The 15,172-nt window shown below is 47.6% G+C and overlaps 1 protein-coding gene across 7 annotated transcripts; it reads right to left on the reverse strand.

Annotated features, from left to right (window-relative positions):
- Window positions 1-286: 286 nt before the first annotated feature.
- Window positions 287-14,953, reverse strand: LOC116956996 (uncharacterized). 7 transcript variants are annotated; one of them, XR_012930409.1, is made up of 5 exons: window positions 14,814-14,953; window positions 14,455-14,520; window positions 14,119-14,252; window positions 8,958-10,928; window positions 287-8,363 (listed from the first exon to the last, which is right to left on the reverse strand). XR_012930409.1 is itself a non-coding variant. In XM_076054881.1 (3 exons), the coding sequence occupies exon 3, from the start codon at window positions 10,834-10,836 to the stop codon at window positions 9,655-9,657; it is 1,182 nt and encodes a 393-aa protein (XP_075910996.1). In that variant the 5' UTR covers window positions 10,837-10,928; window positions 14,455-14,520; window positions 14,814-14,950; the 3' UTR covers window positions 8,370-9,654. The 7 variants fall into 7 exon arrangements, 1 of the variants encoding a protein (XP_075910996.1); XR_012930408.1 differs by lacking the exon at window positions 14,119-14,252 and adding an exon at window positions 12,075-12,174 and having other exon boundaries at window positions 14,814-14,952; XR_012930406.1 differs by lacking the exon at window positions 14,119-14,252 and having other exon boundaries at window positions 287-1,077; window positions 8,249-8,363; window positions 14,814-14,950.
- Between the last annotated feature and the right edge of the window lie 219 nt (window positions 14,954-15,172).

Below are 15,172 nucleotides of genomic sequence, written 5' to 3' on the forward strand. Positions count from 1 at the left end.
TCCGCAGGAATGTTACAAGCGCACTTCATCTATCTACTGCACTTTCCATCGTTTTCATGCAGGGGGCGCTGCACGAACGACGGAGGCGCAGAGACAGACGTTCGATTACGTTGGAATCGATCGCAGACGGCGGTCTTCTGGCACGGCCAGCTGCGTCGCCTTATCTCGATCCCGCAATCCCAAACAGGTGAAAGTCCGCATCAAACCGAAACCCCAGCAAGGCCATCTACTTAATGACGAGAGAAAATTCACACGAAATGTCTTTTTGAATGTAGTCTTTTAGATGTAAAATGATAAGCTTTTAATGAAGAAATACAATTATCTAATTCGAAACAATACTATTCTAAGTTGTTTAATTTTAAAACTTCAAAACAGAGCATCGGGTGCTTGCGTGAATGCGTCGTTCGTAGGAAAAAAATGTTTATGACTTTTCTGGCCCAAGGCTGTAAATGGTTATTCGGAGGCGCCGGAGGGGGTCCAGCTTGCATCAACCCATGGTTGTGAACATCCAGAAGTTAATCAGCAAGGACCATTTCCTGTCCTAGTTCGCCAACATATAAGTCATGCACAATTATGAGTGTTGTTGTGGAGAATGTATCTACTAGATGTGTTCTGCCTTGTCACTGAATACAAATCTGTAATAAAAATGCATTTCAAATGCACTCTTAAAATTACCTCCCTGCTATGAAGCAGATCAGCAGACATGACATATTTCATTTATCGATTTCTCCACGAAACAAAGGAATGTTTTACACAAACTATAACTAGCACAGCCTTCTGTGAGTGCATCATTTATTCAGTGTAAGCCACCTGTGGACACATTGGTGGACAGTCTCAACAGCAGTCGGGCTTGCTTCAACCCATGGTTACGGACATCCAGACGTTAATCAGCAAGGATCATTTCTAGTCCTCGTTCGACAAAATCTACGTCAACACATAATACAGAATTATAATTCGTGTTGTAGAGAATGTATCTCCTATACGTAACTTTTAAGTGGTATAGCTTGTAACTGAATTAATTATCAGAGTGTGCTCCCCATTTCAAAGACAAGGAGTTGCTCCAGAGGCAGATGCTTGCTGAAAACACAAAAAATACAACAGGTCTCACCTGAGTTATGTGTACAGATGACTTCCAAAACACACACTTTGTCCGAACATCACTTATTCAATGTTTGACCCTTATAGACAAAATGTTACATGTACGCACACAATCAAACATGTATTAATTCTAAATTATTGACAGGCATATGAACCAAATTTAATTACGACAATGAAATATACTGCATCAAGTTACATCGTATTAACAAGAAGCTATACTCTTTGGTTCTTTCGGTAAAGTCACATAGGTAGAAATTAAATATATCACGTTTCGAACACAAAACAAGATGGCGCCGATGATGGCAGCCTCGGCCGGTTGGTGCGCCCTGTTTTGTCCAATATTGTCTTGAGAGGGGCCTGCTGTTCAACACACCCGTGTTGGTGAGAGAGACCTGCTGTTCATCACACCCGTGCTGGTGAGAGGGGCCTGCTGTTCAACACACCCGTGCTGGTGAGAGGAGCCTGCTGTTCAACACACCCGTGCTGGTGAGAGAGGCCTGCTGTTCATCACACCCGTGCTGGTGAGAGGGGCCTGCTGTTCAACACACCCGTGCTGGTGAGAGGCCTGCTGTTCATCACACCCGTGCTGGTGAGAGAGGCCTGCTGTTGAGGGGCCTGCTGTTCAGCACACCCGTGCTGGTGAGAGAGGCCTGCTGTTCAGCACACCCGTGTTGAGGGGCCTGCTGTTCAGCACACCCGTGCTGGTGAGAGGGGCCTGCCGTTCAGCAAACCCATGCTGGTGAGAGGGGCCTGCTGTTCATCACACCCATGTTGGTGAGAGGCCTGCTGTTCAGCACACCCGTGCTGGTGTGAGGGGCCTGCTGTTCAGCACACCTGTGCTGGTGAGAGAGGCCTGCTGTTGAGGGACCTGCTGTTCAGCACACCCGTGCTGGTGAGAGAGGCCTGCTGTTCAGCACACCCGTGTTGGTGAGAGGGGCCTGCTGTTGAGGGGCCTGCTGTTCAGCACAGCCGTGCTGGTGAGAGAGGCCTGCTGTTGAGGGGCCTGCTGTTCAGCACACCTGTGCTGGTGAGAGGCCGGCTGTTCAGCACACCCGTGCTGGTGAGAGGGGCCTGCTGTTGAGGGGCCTGCTGTTCAGCACAGCCGTGCTGGTGAAAGAGGCCTGCTGTTGAGGGGCCTGCTGTGTTAGCACACCCGTGCTGGTGAGAGAGGCCTGCTGTTCAGCACACCCGTGTTGAGGGGCCTACTGTTCAGCACACCCGTGCTGGTGAGAGGGGCATGCTGTTCAGCACACCCGTGCTGGTGAGAGGGGCCTGCTGTTCATCACACCCGTGTTGGTGAGAGGGGCCTGCTGTTCAACACACCCCTGCTGGTGAGAGGGGCCTACTGTTCAGCACACCCGTGCTGGTGAGAGAGGCCTACTGTTCATCACACCCGTGCTGGTGAGAGGGGCCTACTGTTCAACACACCCGTGCTGGTGAGAGAGGCCTACTGTTCATTACACCCGTGCTGGTGAGAGGGGCCTGCGGTTCATCATACCCGTGTTGGTGAGAGGGGCCTGCTGTTCAACACACCCGTGCTGGTGAGAGAGGCCTACTGTTCATCACACCCGTGCTGGTGAGAGGGGCCTACTGTTCAGCACACCCGTGCTGGTGAGAGGGGCCTGCTGTTCAGCACACCCGTGCTGGTGAGAGGGGTCTGCTGTTCAGCACACCTGTGCCGGTGAGAGGGGCCCGTTGTTCAACACACCCGTGCTGGTGAGAGGGGCCTGCTGTTCATCACACCCGTGTTGGTGAGAGGGGCCTGCTGTTCAACACACCCCTGCTGGTGAGAGGGGCCTGCTGTTCAGCACACCCGTGCTGGTGAGAGAGGCCTACTGTTCATCACACCCGTGCTGGTGAGAGGGGCCTGCTGTTCATCACACCCGTGCTGGTGAGAGGGGCCTGCTGTTCATCACACCCGTGTTGGTGAGAGGGGCCTGCTGTTCAGCACACCCGTGCTGGTGAGAGGGGCCTGCTGTTCAACACACCCGTGCTGGTGAGAGAGGCCTACTGTTAATCACACCCGTGCTGGTGAGAGGGGCCTGCTGTTCATCACACCCGTGTTGGTGAGAGGGGCCTGCTGTTCAACACACCCATGCTGGTCAGAGAGTCCTGCTGTTCAGCACACCCGTGCTGGTGTGAAGATGGCGCCGATGATGGTAGCCTCAGCCGGTCGGTGCGCCCTGTTTTGTCTTGTTTTGTCTGTCAAATCAGTGTTTGCCAAGATTTTCGGAGTTCTCTAACAAGAGACGAACTTTTATATATCAGGGAAACAACTCCCGTGGATTTAATTCCTACTTTTCTGCTTCCAGCGGCAGAATTAGTAGGCATTCTAGTCAATGCCGCGCTAGGCTTTGCTCAAGCAGCGAAACGCCGCCCAAGGGGTAAACGGTCGGGGGCTCTAGTACGGCTACGCAGACGCGGGATCCGAACAGTGCTTCCGAGCTTTTTCCTCTCCAACGTACGTTCACTGTACAACAAAATGCATTAACTTCAGCTACTGATGGTAAAAAACAAAGACTTTCTTTCATCTTCTGTTTTGTGCTTCACGGAGACATGGCTGTGTGATTTGATTCCGGACACTTCGCTACAACTAGCAGGATTCCATCTTGTAAGATCGGATTGTGACATAGCACTCTCCGGCAAGATGAAAGGTGGTGGTATTTGTTTTTACATTAACAGTGGCTGGTGTGTAGATGTCACAGTGATTCTGCAACATTGTTCTTCACTCCTTGAATCAATTTTTATAACCTGTAAACCGTTTTACTCGCCTCGCGAGTTCGCGTCGCTCATTTTGGTCGGAGTTTATTTGCCGCCTTGTCCTCAGGTTAAAGAGGCCCAACACATGCTTGCCGATCAAATTCTGAGTGTGGAGCGAGCAAATCCAGATTCGTTGGTTATCGTACTTGGCGACTTTAACAAAGGTAATCTCAGCCACGAACTCCCCAAATACATACAATTCATTAAATGCCCAACCAGAGAAGGGAACACTCTGGATCACTGCTACACTACAGTCAGTAGAGCCTACCACGCCATCCCCCGAGCAGCACTAGGACACTCTGACTATGCCATGGTCCACCTGATTCCTGCATACAGGCAGAAACTAAAACTCTGTAAACCTGCTGTGAGGACATCTAAACAGTGGACCAGTGAGGCTGTGGAAGATTTGCGGGCGTGCTTGGACTGTACTGACTGGGATATGTTCACGACTGCTACCAATAGTCTGGATTAACTCACAGAGGCTGTGACGTCCTACATCACCTTCTGTGAGGACTGCTGTATCCCAACACGTACCAGGGTGAACTTTAACAACAACAAGCCTTGGTTCTCAGCAAAGCTCAGAAGGTTGAGGTTGGAGGAGGAAGCGTTTAGGAGTGGGGAATGGAGACAGTTTCAAGGAGTCGAACAGGTTTAACAAAGTGGTGAGAGAGGCTAAACGACTGTACTCAGAGAGACTAAAACACCAGTTCTCTACTAACGATGCTGCTTGTCTGGAGAGGGCTCAGGCAGATCACCAACTACAAACCCAGAGCCCCCCACACCACTAACGACTCCTGCCTAGCCAACGACCTGGACGAGTTCTACTGTAGATTTGAAAGACAATTGGACTGTCCTGAACCACCCCTTCCCACTCAAGAGGCCCCATCCCCCACCCATACTACAGAGACGACTCTTTCCTTTCAGGAGGGAGATGTTAATAGACTTTTCCAGAGGCAGAATCCACGCAAAGCAGCCGGGCCGGACTCTGTCTCTCCAGCCACCCTCAGGCACTGCGCTGACCAGCTGTCTCCGGTGTTCACCAACATCTTTAACACCTCCCTGGAGACATGCCATGTACCAGCCTGTCTCAAGTCCTCCACCATCATCCCTGTGCCCAAAAAGCTAAGGCCAACAGGACTAAATGATTACAGACCGGTCGCCTTTACATCTGTGGTAATGAAGTCCTTTGAGCGCCTGGTCCTGGCACACCTCAAAGCCATCACAGACCCTCTCATGGACCCCCTTCAGTTTGCCTACAGAGCCAACAGGTCTGTGGACGACGCAGTTAACATGGCCCTCCACTTCACCCTACAGCATCTGGACGCCCAAGCATCCTACGCCAGGATCCTGTTTGTGGACTTCAGCTCTGCCTTCAACACCATCATCCCTGCCCTGCTTCTGGACAAGCTCTTCCAGCTGAACGTGCCCTACTCCACCTGCAGGTGGATCACAGACTTCCTGACAGGAAGCAGTGCGTTAAGCTGGGAACACAAGTCTCTGACTCCAGGTCCATCAGCACCGGAACTCCTCAGGGCTGCGTCCTTTCCCCACTGCTCTTCTCCCTGTATACCAACAGCTGCACCTCCAATCATCTGTCCGTCAAACTCTTGAAGTTTGCGGACGACACCACCCTCATTGGGCTGATCTCTGGTGGGGATGAGTCTGACTATAGGTGGGAAGCTGACAACCTGGTGACCTGGTGTAGCCAGAACAACTTAGAGCTAAATGCTCTAAAGCAGGGGTCGGGAACCTATGGCTCACGAGCCAGATGTGGCTCTTTTGATGATTGCATATGGCTCGCAGATAAAACAAAATATTCTCACTTGTTTTAATCCATCCATCGATTTTTCACTGCGCATGTCCTGTTCAGGGCTGCAGGAGCAATTGTCCATTATTTTAATTGGATGATACTGGCCTACGTTTGCCGTTGTTGGGTAAAACAGGTAAACGCCCCCTTTTGAATCAGTCTGAGACTGCGTCTGCTCGGTCATTAGCTCAAAGCTAACCCTTCGACGAAGAAGATGGCGAAAAGAAAAAAAGACGACGAGTATCGTACATTTCAGGACGAATGGACCGAAGAATTCGCCTTTGTGGAGAGAGCGGGTTCTGCGGTGTGTCTAATTTGCAATGACAAAATTACATCGTTGAAACGGTCGAATGTAAAGCGGCACTTCGACACGCGCCACGCTACCTTTGCATCAAAATACCCTGCGGGAGACAGCAGAAAGAAAGCGTGCCAGGAGCTGAGCAGGGTGCAAGCTAGCCAGCAGCAACTCCACGTATGGACCCGGCAAGGTGACTATAATTCGGCTAGCTTTGCTGGTTCTTTAGCAATAGTGAGGAACGGAAAACCATTCACAGATGGCGAGTATGCTAAAACGTTCATGCTGGATGTAGCCAATGAACTTTTTGATGATCTTCCGAACAAAGACAAGATAATCAAACGGATACAAGACATGCCTCTGTCGGCAAGAACTGTTCATGATCGTACCATCGTGATGGCAAACAAAGTGGAGGAAACGCAAGTGAAGGACATAAATGCAGCGCCGTTCTTTTCTCTGGCTTTGGATGAGTCAACAGACGTGAGCCATTTGTCGCAGTTCAGCGTGATTGCAAGATATGCTGTTGGTGACACACTGCGCGAAGAAAGTCTTGCTGTTCTGCCATTAAAAGGGTCCACAAGAGGTGAGGATTTATTCAAGTCTTTCATGGAGTTTGCTCAAGAAAAAAGTCTACCTATGGATAAACTTCTCTCAGTGTGTACTGATGGTGCTCCGTGTATGGTGGGGAAAAACAAAGGATTTGTGGCGCTTCTCCGTGAACATGAAAATAGACCCATCCTAAGTTTCCATTGCATTATACACCAGGAGGCACTTTGTGCTCAGATGTGTGACAGGCAGTTTGGCGAAGTGATGTCGCTGGTCATTCGTGTGATCAACTTTATTGTTGCCCGAGCCTTAAATGATCGCCAGTTTAAAACACTGCTGGATGAAGTTGTAAATAACTATCCTGGTCTGCTTTTGCACAGCAATGTGCGTTGGTTGTCAAGAGGGAAGGTGCTTAGCCGTTTTGCGGCTTGCCTGAACGAAATCCGGACTTTCCTTGAAATGAAAGGCGTCGGGCATCCTGAGCTAGCCGACACCGAGTGGCTCCTCAAGTTTTACTATCTCGTAGATCTGACTGAACATCTGAACCAGCTCAACGTGAAAATGCAAGGCATTGGAAATACAGTGTTATCCCTTCAACAAGCTGTATTTGCTTTTGAAAACAAGCTGGAGCTTTTCATCACGGATCTTGAAACAGGTCGTTTACTACATTTTGAAAAACTGAGCCAATTTAAAGATGCATGCACAGCAAGTGAGCCCATTCAAAACCTTGATCTCCACCAGCTAGCTGGCTGCACATCCAGTCTCCTACAGTCCTTCAAAGCACGCTTTGGAGAATTTCGTGAGCACACTCGTCTTTTTAAGTTCATCACCCATCCAAACGAGTGTTCACTGAACACAGCCGACCTGAATTACATCCCTGGTGTCTCCGTCAGAGATTTTGAAGCAGAAGTGGCTGACCTGAAGGCCTCAGATATGTGGGTGAATAAGTTCAAGTCACTGAATGAAGATTTGGAAAGAATCACACGACAGAAAGCGGAGTTGGCGAGCAAGCACATGTGGACAGAAATGAAAAAACTCCAACCCGAAGACCAGCTGATTCTCAAAACTTGGAACGCGCTTCCTGTCACATACCACACACTGCAGCGTGTGAGTATTGCTGTATTGACCATGTTTGGATCTACGTATGCATGTGAGCAGTCATTCTCACATCTTAAAAACATCAAGTCCAACCTACGATCACGTTTAACGGATGAAAGCCTCAACGCTTGCATGAAGCTTAACCTCACCAAGTACCAACCCGACTACAAAGACATCAGCAAATCCATGCAGCACCAGAAGTCGCATTAATGGTGAGTGTTATAACATTATTTAAAAGAATAAATTCAGAGGCTTATTATACTGACATTTAGTTGAATTCACTTTTAAAATATATTATATGGCTCTCACTGAAATAAATTTCCAAATTTTTTGCTTTCATGGCTCTCTTAGTCAAAAAGGTTCCCGACCCCTGCTCTAAAGACAGTTGAGATGGTTGTGGTCTTCAGGAAGAATACAACCCCACTCACCCCCATCACCCTGTTAGACTCCCCAGTCAAAATGGTAGAGTCCTTCCACTTCCTGGGCACTATTCTCTCCCGGGACCTCAAGTGGGAACTGAACATCAGCTCCCTCACCAAGAGAGCTCAACAGAGGATGTACTTTCTAAAGCAGCTGAAGAAATTCAACCTGCCAAAGACAATGATGGTGCAATTCTATACAGCGATCATTGAATCCATCCTCACCTCCTCCATAACCGTCTGGTACGCTGCTGCCACTGCCAAGGACAAGAGCAGACTGCAGCGTATCATCCACACTGCTGAGAAGGTAATTGCCTGCAATCTACCAACCCTCGAGGACCTGCACACGACAAGGACCATGAGGCGAGTGAGGAAGATTGTGGCCGATTCCTCCCACCCTGGACACTCTCTGTTTCAGCTACTCCCCTCCGGCAGAAGGCTTCGGTCCATCAGGACCAAAACCTCACGCCATGAAAACATTTCCCATCTGCTGTTGGCCTGTTAAACAAGGCCAAGGGCTTACACTGATTTTAAAATTGTATCTACATAATGACACCTTGCCGATATTAACTATGTTAACCTATTTGTATTTTTTATTTTTAAATTATATCTTAAAGCTATTTTATATTCGATATTTATTCAATTTTATATACTTCAGCCCCTTGGTGTTAGACTTTTAACCCTTATTATAGTAAGACTTGTTTAAAACTTATTTAAGATTTTAGATTCCTATATGTTGAATGTATGCACCATCCTGCCAAGTAAATTCCATGTCGGTGTGAACTTTCATGGCGAATAAAACCCTTTCTGATTTCTGATTCTGATAGCAACACAAGCATCTGTCATCAGGCAATCATGTTGTCTACAAGGTTCCAATCAGATGTGGACATTTCATCTGTTAATGTCAAGTGTGAGTAAAAGCGATCTGTATTACCTCGTGGCCGTGGCATCTCTTCAGAAAGGTCAGAGACTCGATCATGTGAGCCTTCTTGTTTCACAGTCTGTTAAAAGCTCTAACAGATGTGTGGAAACCCTCCACGTAGAGGCAGTTCAATCTTGATTTGAAGCTTTCGTGACTGCAGGAATCCACTCCAAATTTAACAAGCTATTTTAAAAAAGTATGCACTGTCTGCTTAACAGTGTACGTACAATATATTATTGCGTCATTCAAAACGAGTAGGCCATTGCATGTTGGCGTCTCGGTCAAAATTGAGCAAGTTCTAAACATTACCTACAAATGACATAACTGAGATAACACATCAATCATCGCCCCCTGCTGACAGGCTCTTGTCCACATGCAGGCCGGTGCAGGGCCACCACCTTGTGCCACACAGGGTCAGCTGCTACTTAGGGATGCTCTTCGAGTGTTTGAGACGAGATACGATACAAAACTTCGAGTTGTCGAGGCGATTAAGCAAGCACCATATAAATGCAATTATTAGAACATAGTGAATGCTTGGGAACTTATTGGCTCTCGCTCCTGGTTAGAAATCTACCCAACCCACAGGTCCACAAAGACTGGCCGCTCTTACTCTGCAGGTTGAACCAAGGACTTGAGTGTTCAATTTCACATTCTTGTCATTCAAGGCCTGTGACAAAGGTGCGCCTATTGGAGCGACATCGTCCCAAGCTTACACATCTACCGGGTCTCCATTTGACTTTGTATTGTCTCGGAGGAAGTCCACCCACACCTCAACTTCCACAAACTGCTGGGAGTTGCCTTGCTCTGCCTCGCAGTCAGAATCCTCCTCCTGCTTCACGTTGCCTCCATCAATGTGAAGGTCCCATTTTGGAGTTGAATCTTCATCTTCACATTTTACCTTCACTTCTTCGCTCTTTACCATCACTTCTTCACATTTCACCTTCACCTCTTCATATTTCACCTCGATACCTTTAAAAGTGTCCAAGCTGGGATTTTCTTCCGGTTCTTGTTTAATGCGGGATGGGCTCATTGCGGAACTTTGACTTTCACAAGCTGATTTCAGACTCCACTCCTTGTGGATCTTCCGATGCTTCTGTGTTCTCTGGTGTCTTTGAAGATTTGATGAAAGTGTAAACGCCTTCCCGCACGGAGTGCACCTGAAGGGTTTCTCTCCCGTGTGCGTTCTCTGGTGTATTACAAGAGGAGATGAATGTGCAAACGCCTTTCCACACACACTGCACTTGAAGGGTTTCTCTCCAGTGTGTGTTCTCTGGTGTGCTGCAAGAAGAGATGCATGTGCAAACGCCTTCCCACACACACTACACTTGAAGGGTTTCTCTCCCGTGTGTGTTCTCTGGTGTGCTACAAGAGCAGATGAATGTGCAAAAGCTTTTCCACACACACTGCACATGAAGGGTTTCTCTCCCGTGTGTGTTATCTGGTGTGCTACAAGATGAGATGAATGTGCTAATGCCTTCCCACACACACTGCACTTGAAGGGTTTCTCTCCCGTGTGTGTTCTCTGGTGTATTACAAGAGTAGATGAATGTGCAAACGCCTTCTCACACACACTGCACTTGAAGGGTTTCTCTCCTGTGTGAGTTCTCTGGTGTATTACAAGATTGTATGAATCTGAAAAAGCCTTATCGCACAGAGTGCACTTGAAGGGTTTCTCTCCTGTGTGTGTTCTCTGGTGTTTTTTAAGAACAGTTGACTTTGAAAATGCCTTCCCACACACACTGCACTTGAAGAGTTTCTCTCCCATGTGTGTTCTCTGGTGGGCCTGAAGAACTGATGGCCATGAAAATGCCTTGTCACACACAGTGCACTTGAAAGGTTTCTCCCCTGTGCGAGTTCTCTGGTGCTGTGTCAAATTTCCAGTATGATCCATGCTGTGTGCACGCTGGTCCCAATGTTGCCTTTTTGCACCGAGCTGTGCCGTGCCTTTGCTCCATCAGACCAATTCTGCAGAGGAAGCGACAGCTGCAGATAGAAAAAAAATTATATCCACACCATCTACACGTCAGTATCGAGGCACAGAGGAATGCATATACACAGTCACACGTGACTTACACGTCTATACTTATTAATATATTAATGATAGAGTAAAAAAATTGTCCCAAATTCATCACGAGGGCTGTGATTGCACACAATGAGAGGGAAAATTGTCACAAATATGCCTGGAAGCCCTAGTATCTTCAAAATGAAAGTTAACCCAAAACTCCGAGCACACAATTTCGGCTAAATTCTGCTGACATAGCAAAGGGCGTTAAAAATAATACTCTTTGTATTATGCAGAAACGCATAAATTAATGATCAATCGCAACTTAGAGATGTGAAGCCAGGCTCAGATTTCCTTGAATGCTGGGATGAACAGATCTGACTTCAGCTGCACGTGTGCTGTGATAACTTCCGACTCCATTCTTACAAAGAGTTCTAGAGAAAAACAAAAATAAACTACTCTTTAGATTTCACCTCCGTGCTAAATAGAGTTAACAGATACTCTTTGGTTTTTTCGGTAAAGTCACGAAGGTATAAAATAAATCACAACGTTTCAGGCGCAACACAAGCGTCCATTATCAGGTGGGATGGGCGCTTGTGTTGCGCCAGAAATGTTGTTTTTTATTTTATTTTCTACCTACGTGACTTTACCGAAAGAACCAAAGAGTATGGATTCCTGCAGTCACGAAAGCTTCAAATCAAGATAGAGTTGATAGACTTTACTGAAAATACAAACTTGACACTATCACACACTCAGAGGCGAAGCCAAGATTTTCAGGTAGGGGGAGGGGGGCAACCCCTCCAGCAATGAAAAATGATAGGAGTTGTTAGTAAGGAGTTGTTAGTAAGGAGTTGTAAGTAAGGGCTTGTCCCTTGCTTTGTATTCGACACGTGTGATCGGCATCGCGCTCGCTGAAGGTATTTGCCTTCAGGGAAGTCGTGTACTGTATACGCAACTACGCACAATTCTGTGAGTCGCTTGTAACTGGTTTATCGTTACTTATTGCCAATTATGGACTCGGACTGTTGTCCTATCATCTCATAGAGTCCCTGGCACGTAATAATATGCCACACGGTGGCAGTGGGGGGGGGTCGTAAAATTCCGCTTTATATACTAGCTGTACTAACCGGCTTCGCCCGGGACTTGGATTCACCACACCCGGCCGCCTTTGTCTCCTCAGTGGCGATGTTCACACCACAACAGTTACTCGTTTGAGGCCGAGTCGACCTAGGGGAGGCCCAGAATCGGTTCAAATAATCGTCACCGGGTGGTGGCCATGAGCGGGAATCGAACTAGGGTCGCCGGGTTTGTAGCGAGGCGCGCTAACCGGCTACACTACAATGCGTTACGCTTCCACATGCGAGGGTGACGTGACAGATTTGACGTCACAGCGCACTTGCCGTGCAAAAAACTACATGCATTATTGAGCCCCCCCCCCCCTAAAAAAAAAGTTATTTTATAATTTTTGCATGGTGTACAGTCTGGAAAGTACCCACACGGCAAATTTCAAGTTTGTTGCATGTCGGGAAGTACGCTAAACATTTTGCACAGACACACATTTTCACAACTTTGTGTTTTATATATATGGAGATATAAAAGGAAAATGTGTGGATACGTGTCTGTTCGAAATGTTTAGCATACTTCCCAACATGCTACACACTTGAAATTTGGCATGTGGGTAGATTCCAAACTGTACACAATGCAAAAAGTATAAAAATACTTTTGTATTTGGGGGGAGGAGGGGGAATGACCATGAAGTGGCGTCAACCCACAACACCTGAGTTAAGCGCTCTGCAATGCTTACCCCTACCATATGGCTCTTCGCGCGCCGTACTTCTAGAGCTATACCCTTTGGTTCTATTCGGTAAAGTCAAGTAAAAAACAACAAAAAATAAAAAATTCACGTTTCGGTCACAACACAAGTAGCCTTCATCAGGTGAAGGCCACTTTATCATGGGTTTGATAAACCCATGGGTTTTTATCAGAGATTTGTTCACGAGGCAATTCAGATTTACAAACAGACACAATTTCAACTGAGAGGATGGTTTCAAATTAAGCAACCATTGGAAAGATGTTCTGAATCAAACCAAACATTAAACTAATTTTCAATGGTACAGTATATTTTTTCAAGTAGTGGTATCCCAAACTTTCGCAGCTGCTTAAATTCCCTTTTCACACCATCAATATGAAAACTCCCCTCCCCCTCCCCCCCTCACCGGTCTGCACATGCTCCCACCCTCTACATCGTTCATCATGCTGAGTCCGCCAATTAAATCCTATTTTTTATGCTGATTCCTTTGTCAAGGTGCTCTGCTTCCTCGCACACAGCTTAAAAAAGGCCGTGGTCTGAGCTTGGCTGTGTTCACTCCAGCGCTGTCCTCTAGACAGTCTGGTCCCTTCACCTGATGAAGGCCACTTGTGTTGTGGCCGAAAAGTTGTGAATTTTTTGTTTTTTACGTGACTTTACCGAATAGAACCAAAGAGTATGGATCCTTGCAGTCACGAAAACTTCAAATCTAGAACTTCTAGAGCTGTTAACGGCGTGCCGGGAGATTTTAGGTATTGCGCTTCCCTCCTGGCCGATGAAGTCATTGGCTTCTTGGAGTGTCAATACATATCCTCCGTACAAAGAACGGGTACAACTGCTATCTTAAATATAAAGCAGAAATTACATCTATTTGTTTGTGTAAAGCAGCAAGAACTCTCCAATTCTGAGCTCTGGCATCATTACATTTTCACAGCTTATGTTGTCTGGAATTTCTAAGTGAACGCGACTATTTTCAGTTCGCCACGTCATTCCCTTCCCGAGTAGCCAAAATCGACCTTACGTAGAAGTGGGTTAAGGTTGAATTTCCTTCAGTGAAAACATCCGATTTACTTAAATTGATTTGTTTCGGCTTTTTTCATTTTTGCAAGCATCAATTTTTTTCAGGGTTTTTCAGTGAAATAAGGGAATATGAAATGAATCCAAGACAAGAATCAAAGTTACGGGCGAAGCCGGGCAGTGAAGCTAGTTACTAATAAACCCAAATGATCCGATGGAAATTAGGGATTTCGATCGGATCGTTGGGGGGGCACGTGCCACCCCAACCCCACTGGCTCCACCACTGTCACGCACTGGCATGGTTCACAGGTGGTGGTGTGTCCAGGCCCACGCCTGGCCACCTTCACCTGCTTAGTATTAATGCTTCCTCACTCCACCAAGTAATTCATTGAGGAGCAATCAACGCAGCCGAGGCTGCGTGTCTCTCTCTCTCCCCGTGGTCGCGTGGATGTCCCTCCGGACCACCCGGTTTCCCCTCCACCTGTATAGAGTGAACACCGCCACGCGTCCAGAGTGAACACCACCATTCGTCTGGAGTGAACACCACCACGGGTCTAGAGTGAACACCACCACGCGTCTAGAGTGAACACCACCATTCGTCTAGAGTGAACACCACCACGCGTCTAGAATGAACACCACCACGCGTCTAGAGTGAACACCACGACGCTGTTGACAAGCCTCACCTGGTGTTGTTGTGGGCAGGTCGCGTTTGAAAACAAGAGCGGTATAGCAGCTCAAGCGGGCTTGGCCTGGTAAAAAAAAAATTGTGTCAATATGTGAAATAAAACAAAGTTACAAAGTGGCGAGCCAGGTGAAGACACATTAAAATTAAGCGAGATAATTGAAGCAAACTCGATCAGGCGAGGGCAGGAGGCAAGGCCCCGCGTTGTAAATTTCCAACCGGGACATCGCTTCCATGCTCGCTGCTACTCAATTGACATCCCTAAGAGAGAGAAAGAGCGAGGCCCTACCTCGATAAACAACAACAACCACCACAACAACCACAATGACCATAACCACCACCGCGATGAGAATTTCTCACCTCGGATTTCAGTGCACGGGCGGAGCGGCAGTTTCCTGTTACCTCGCGACGTCACGCGGCAGCAGGTGACATGACGTCAGAATATATTATGTTAATGCCCGGCCCATATGTCGAGGGATGGTGCGTGGGTGCTGAACCCGTTGCAACGGCTTTCACTAAGACATTATGTTAATGAGCCGCCAGCCACTGGGCGTGGCTTTGCCCAAATAAGGATTGCACTGGAACAGATATCGCCAGCGGCCTAGCGGAGGTGACGTCATGCTCAAGAGCTCAGTGGTCGGGTGAGGGCGAATACCGTGGTGACATGATGTCACTAGATGAGGCACACCTCCCCCTGGCGTTTGACGCCTATTAGGTCT

This window comes from Petromyzon marinus, chromosome 68, assembly GCF_048934315.1.
Source record: "Petromyzon marinus isolate PM22_M1 ecotype Great Lakes invasive population chromosome 68, UKy_Petmar_22M1.pri1.0, whole genome shotgun sequence".
NCBI classification, from domain to species: Eukaryota; Metazoa; Chordata; class Hyperoartia; order Petromyzontiformes; family Petromyzontidae; genus Petromyzon; species Petromyzon marinus.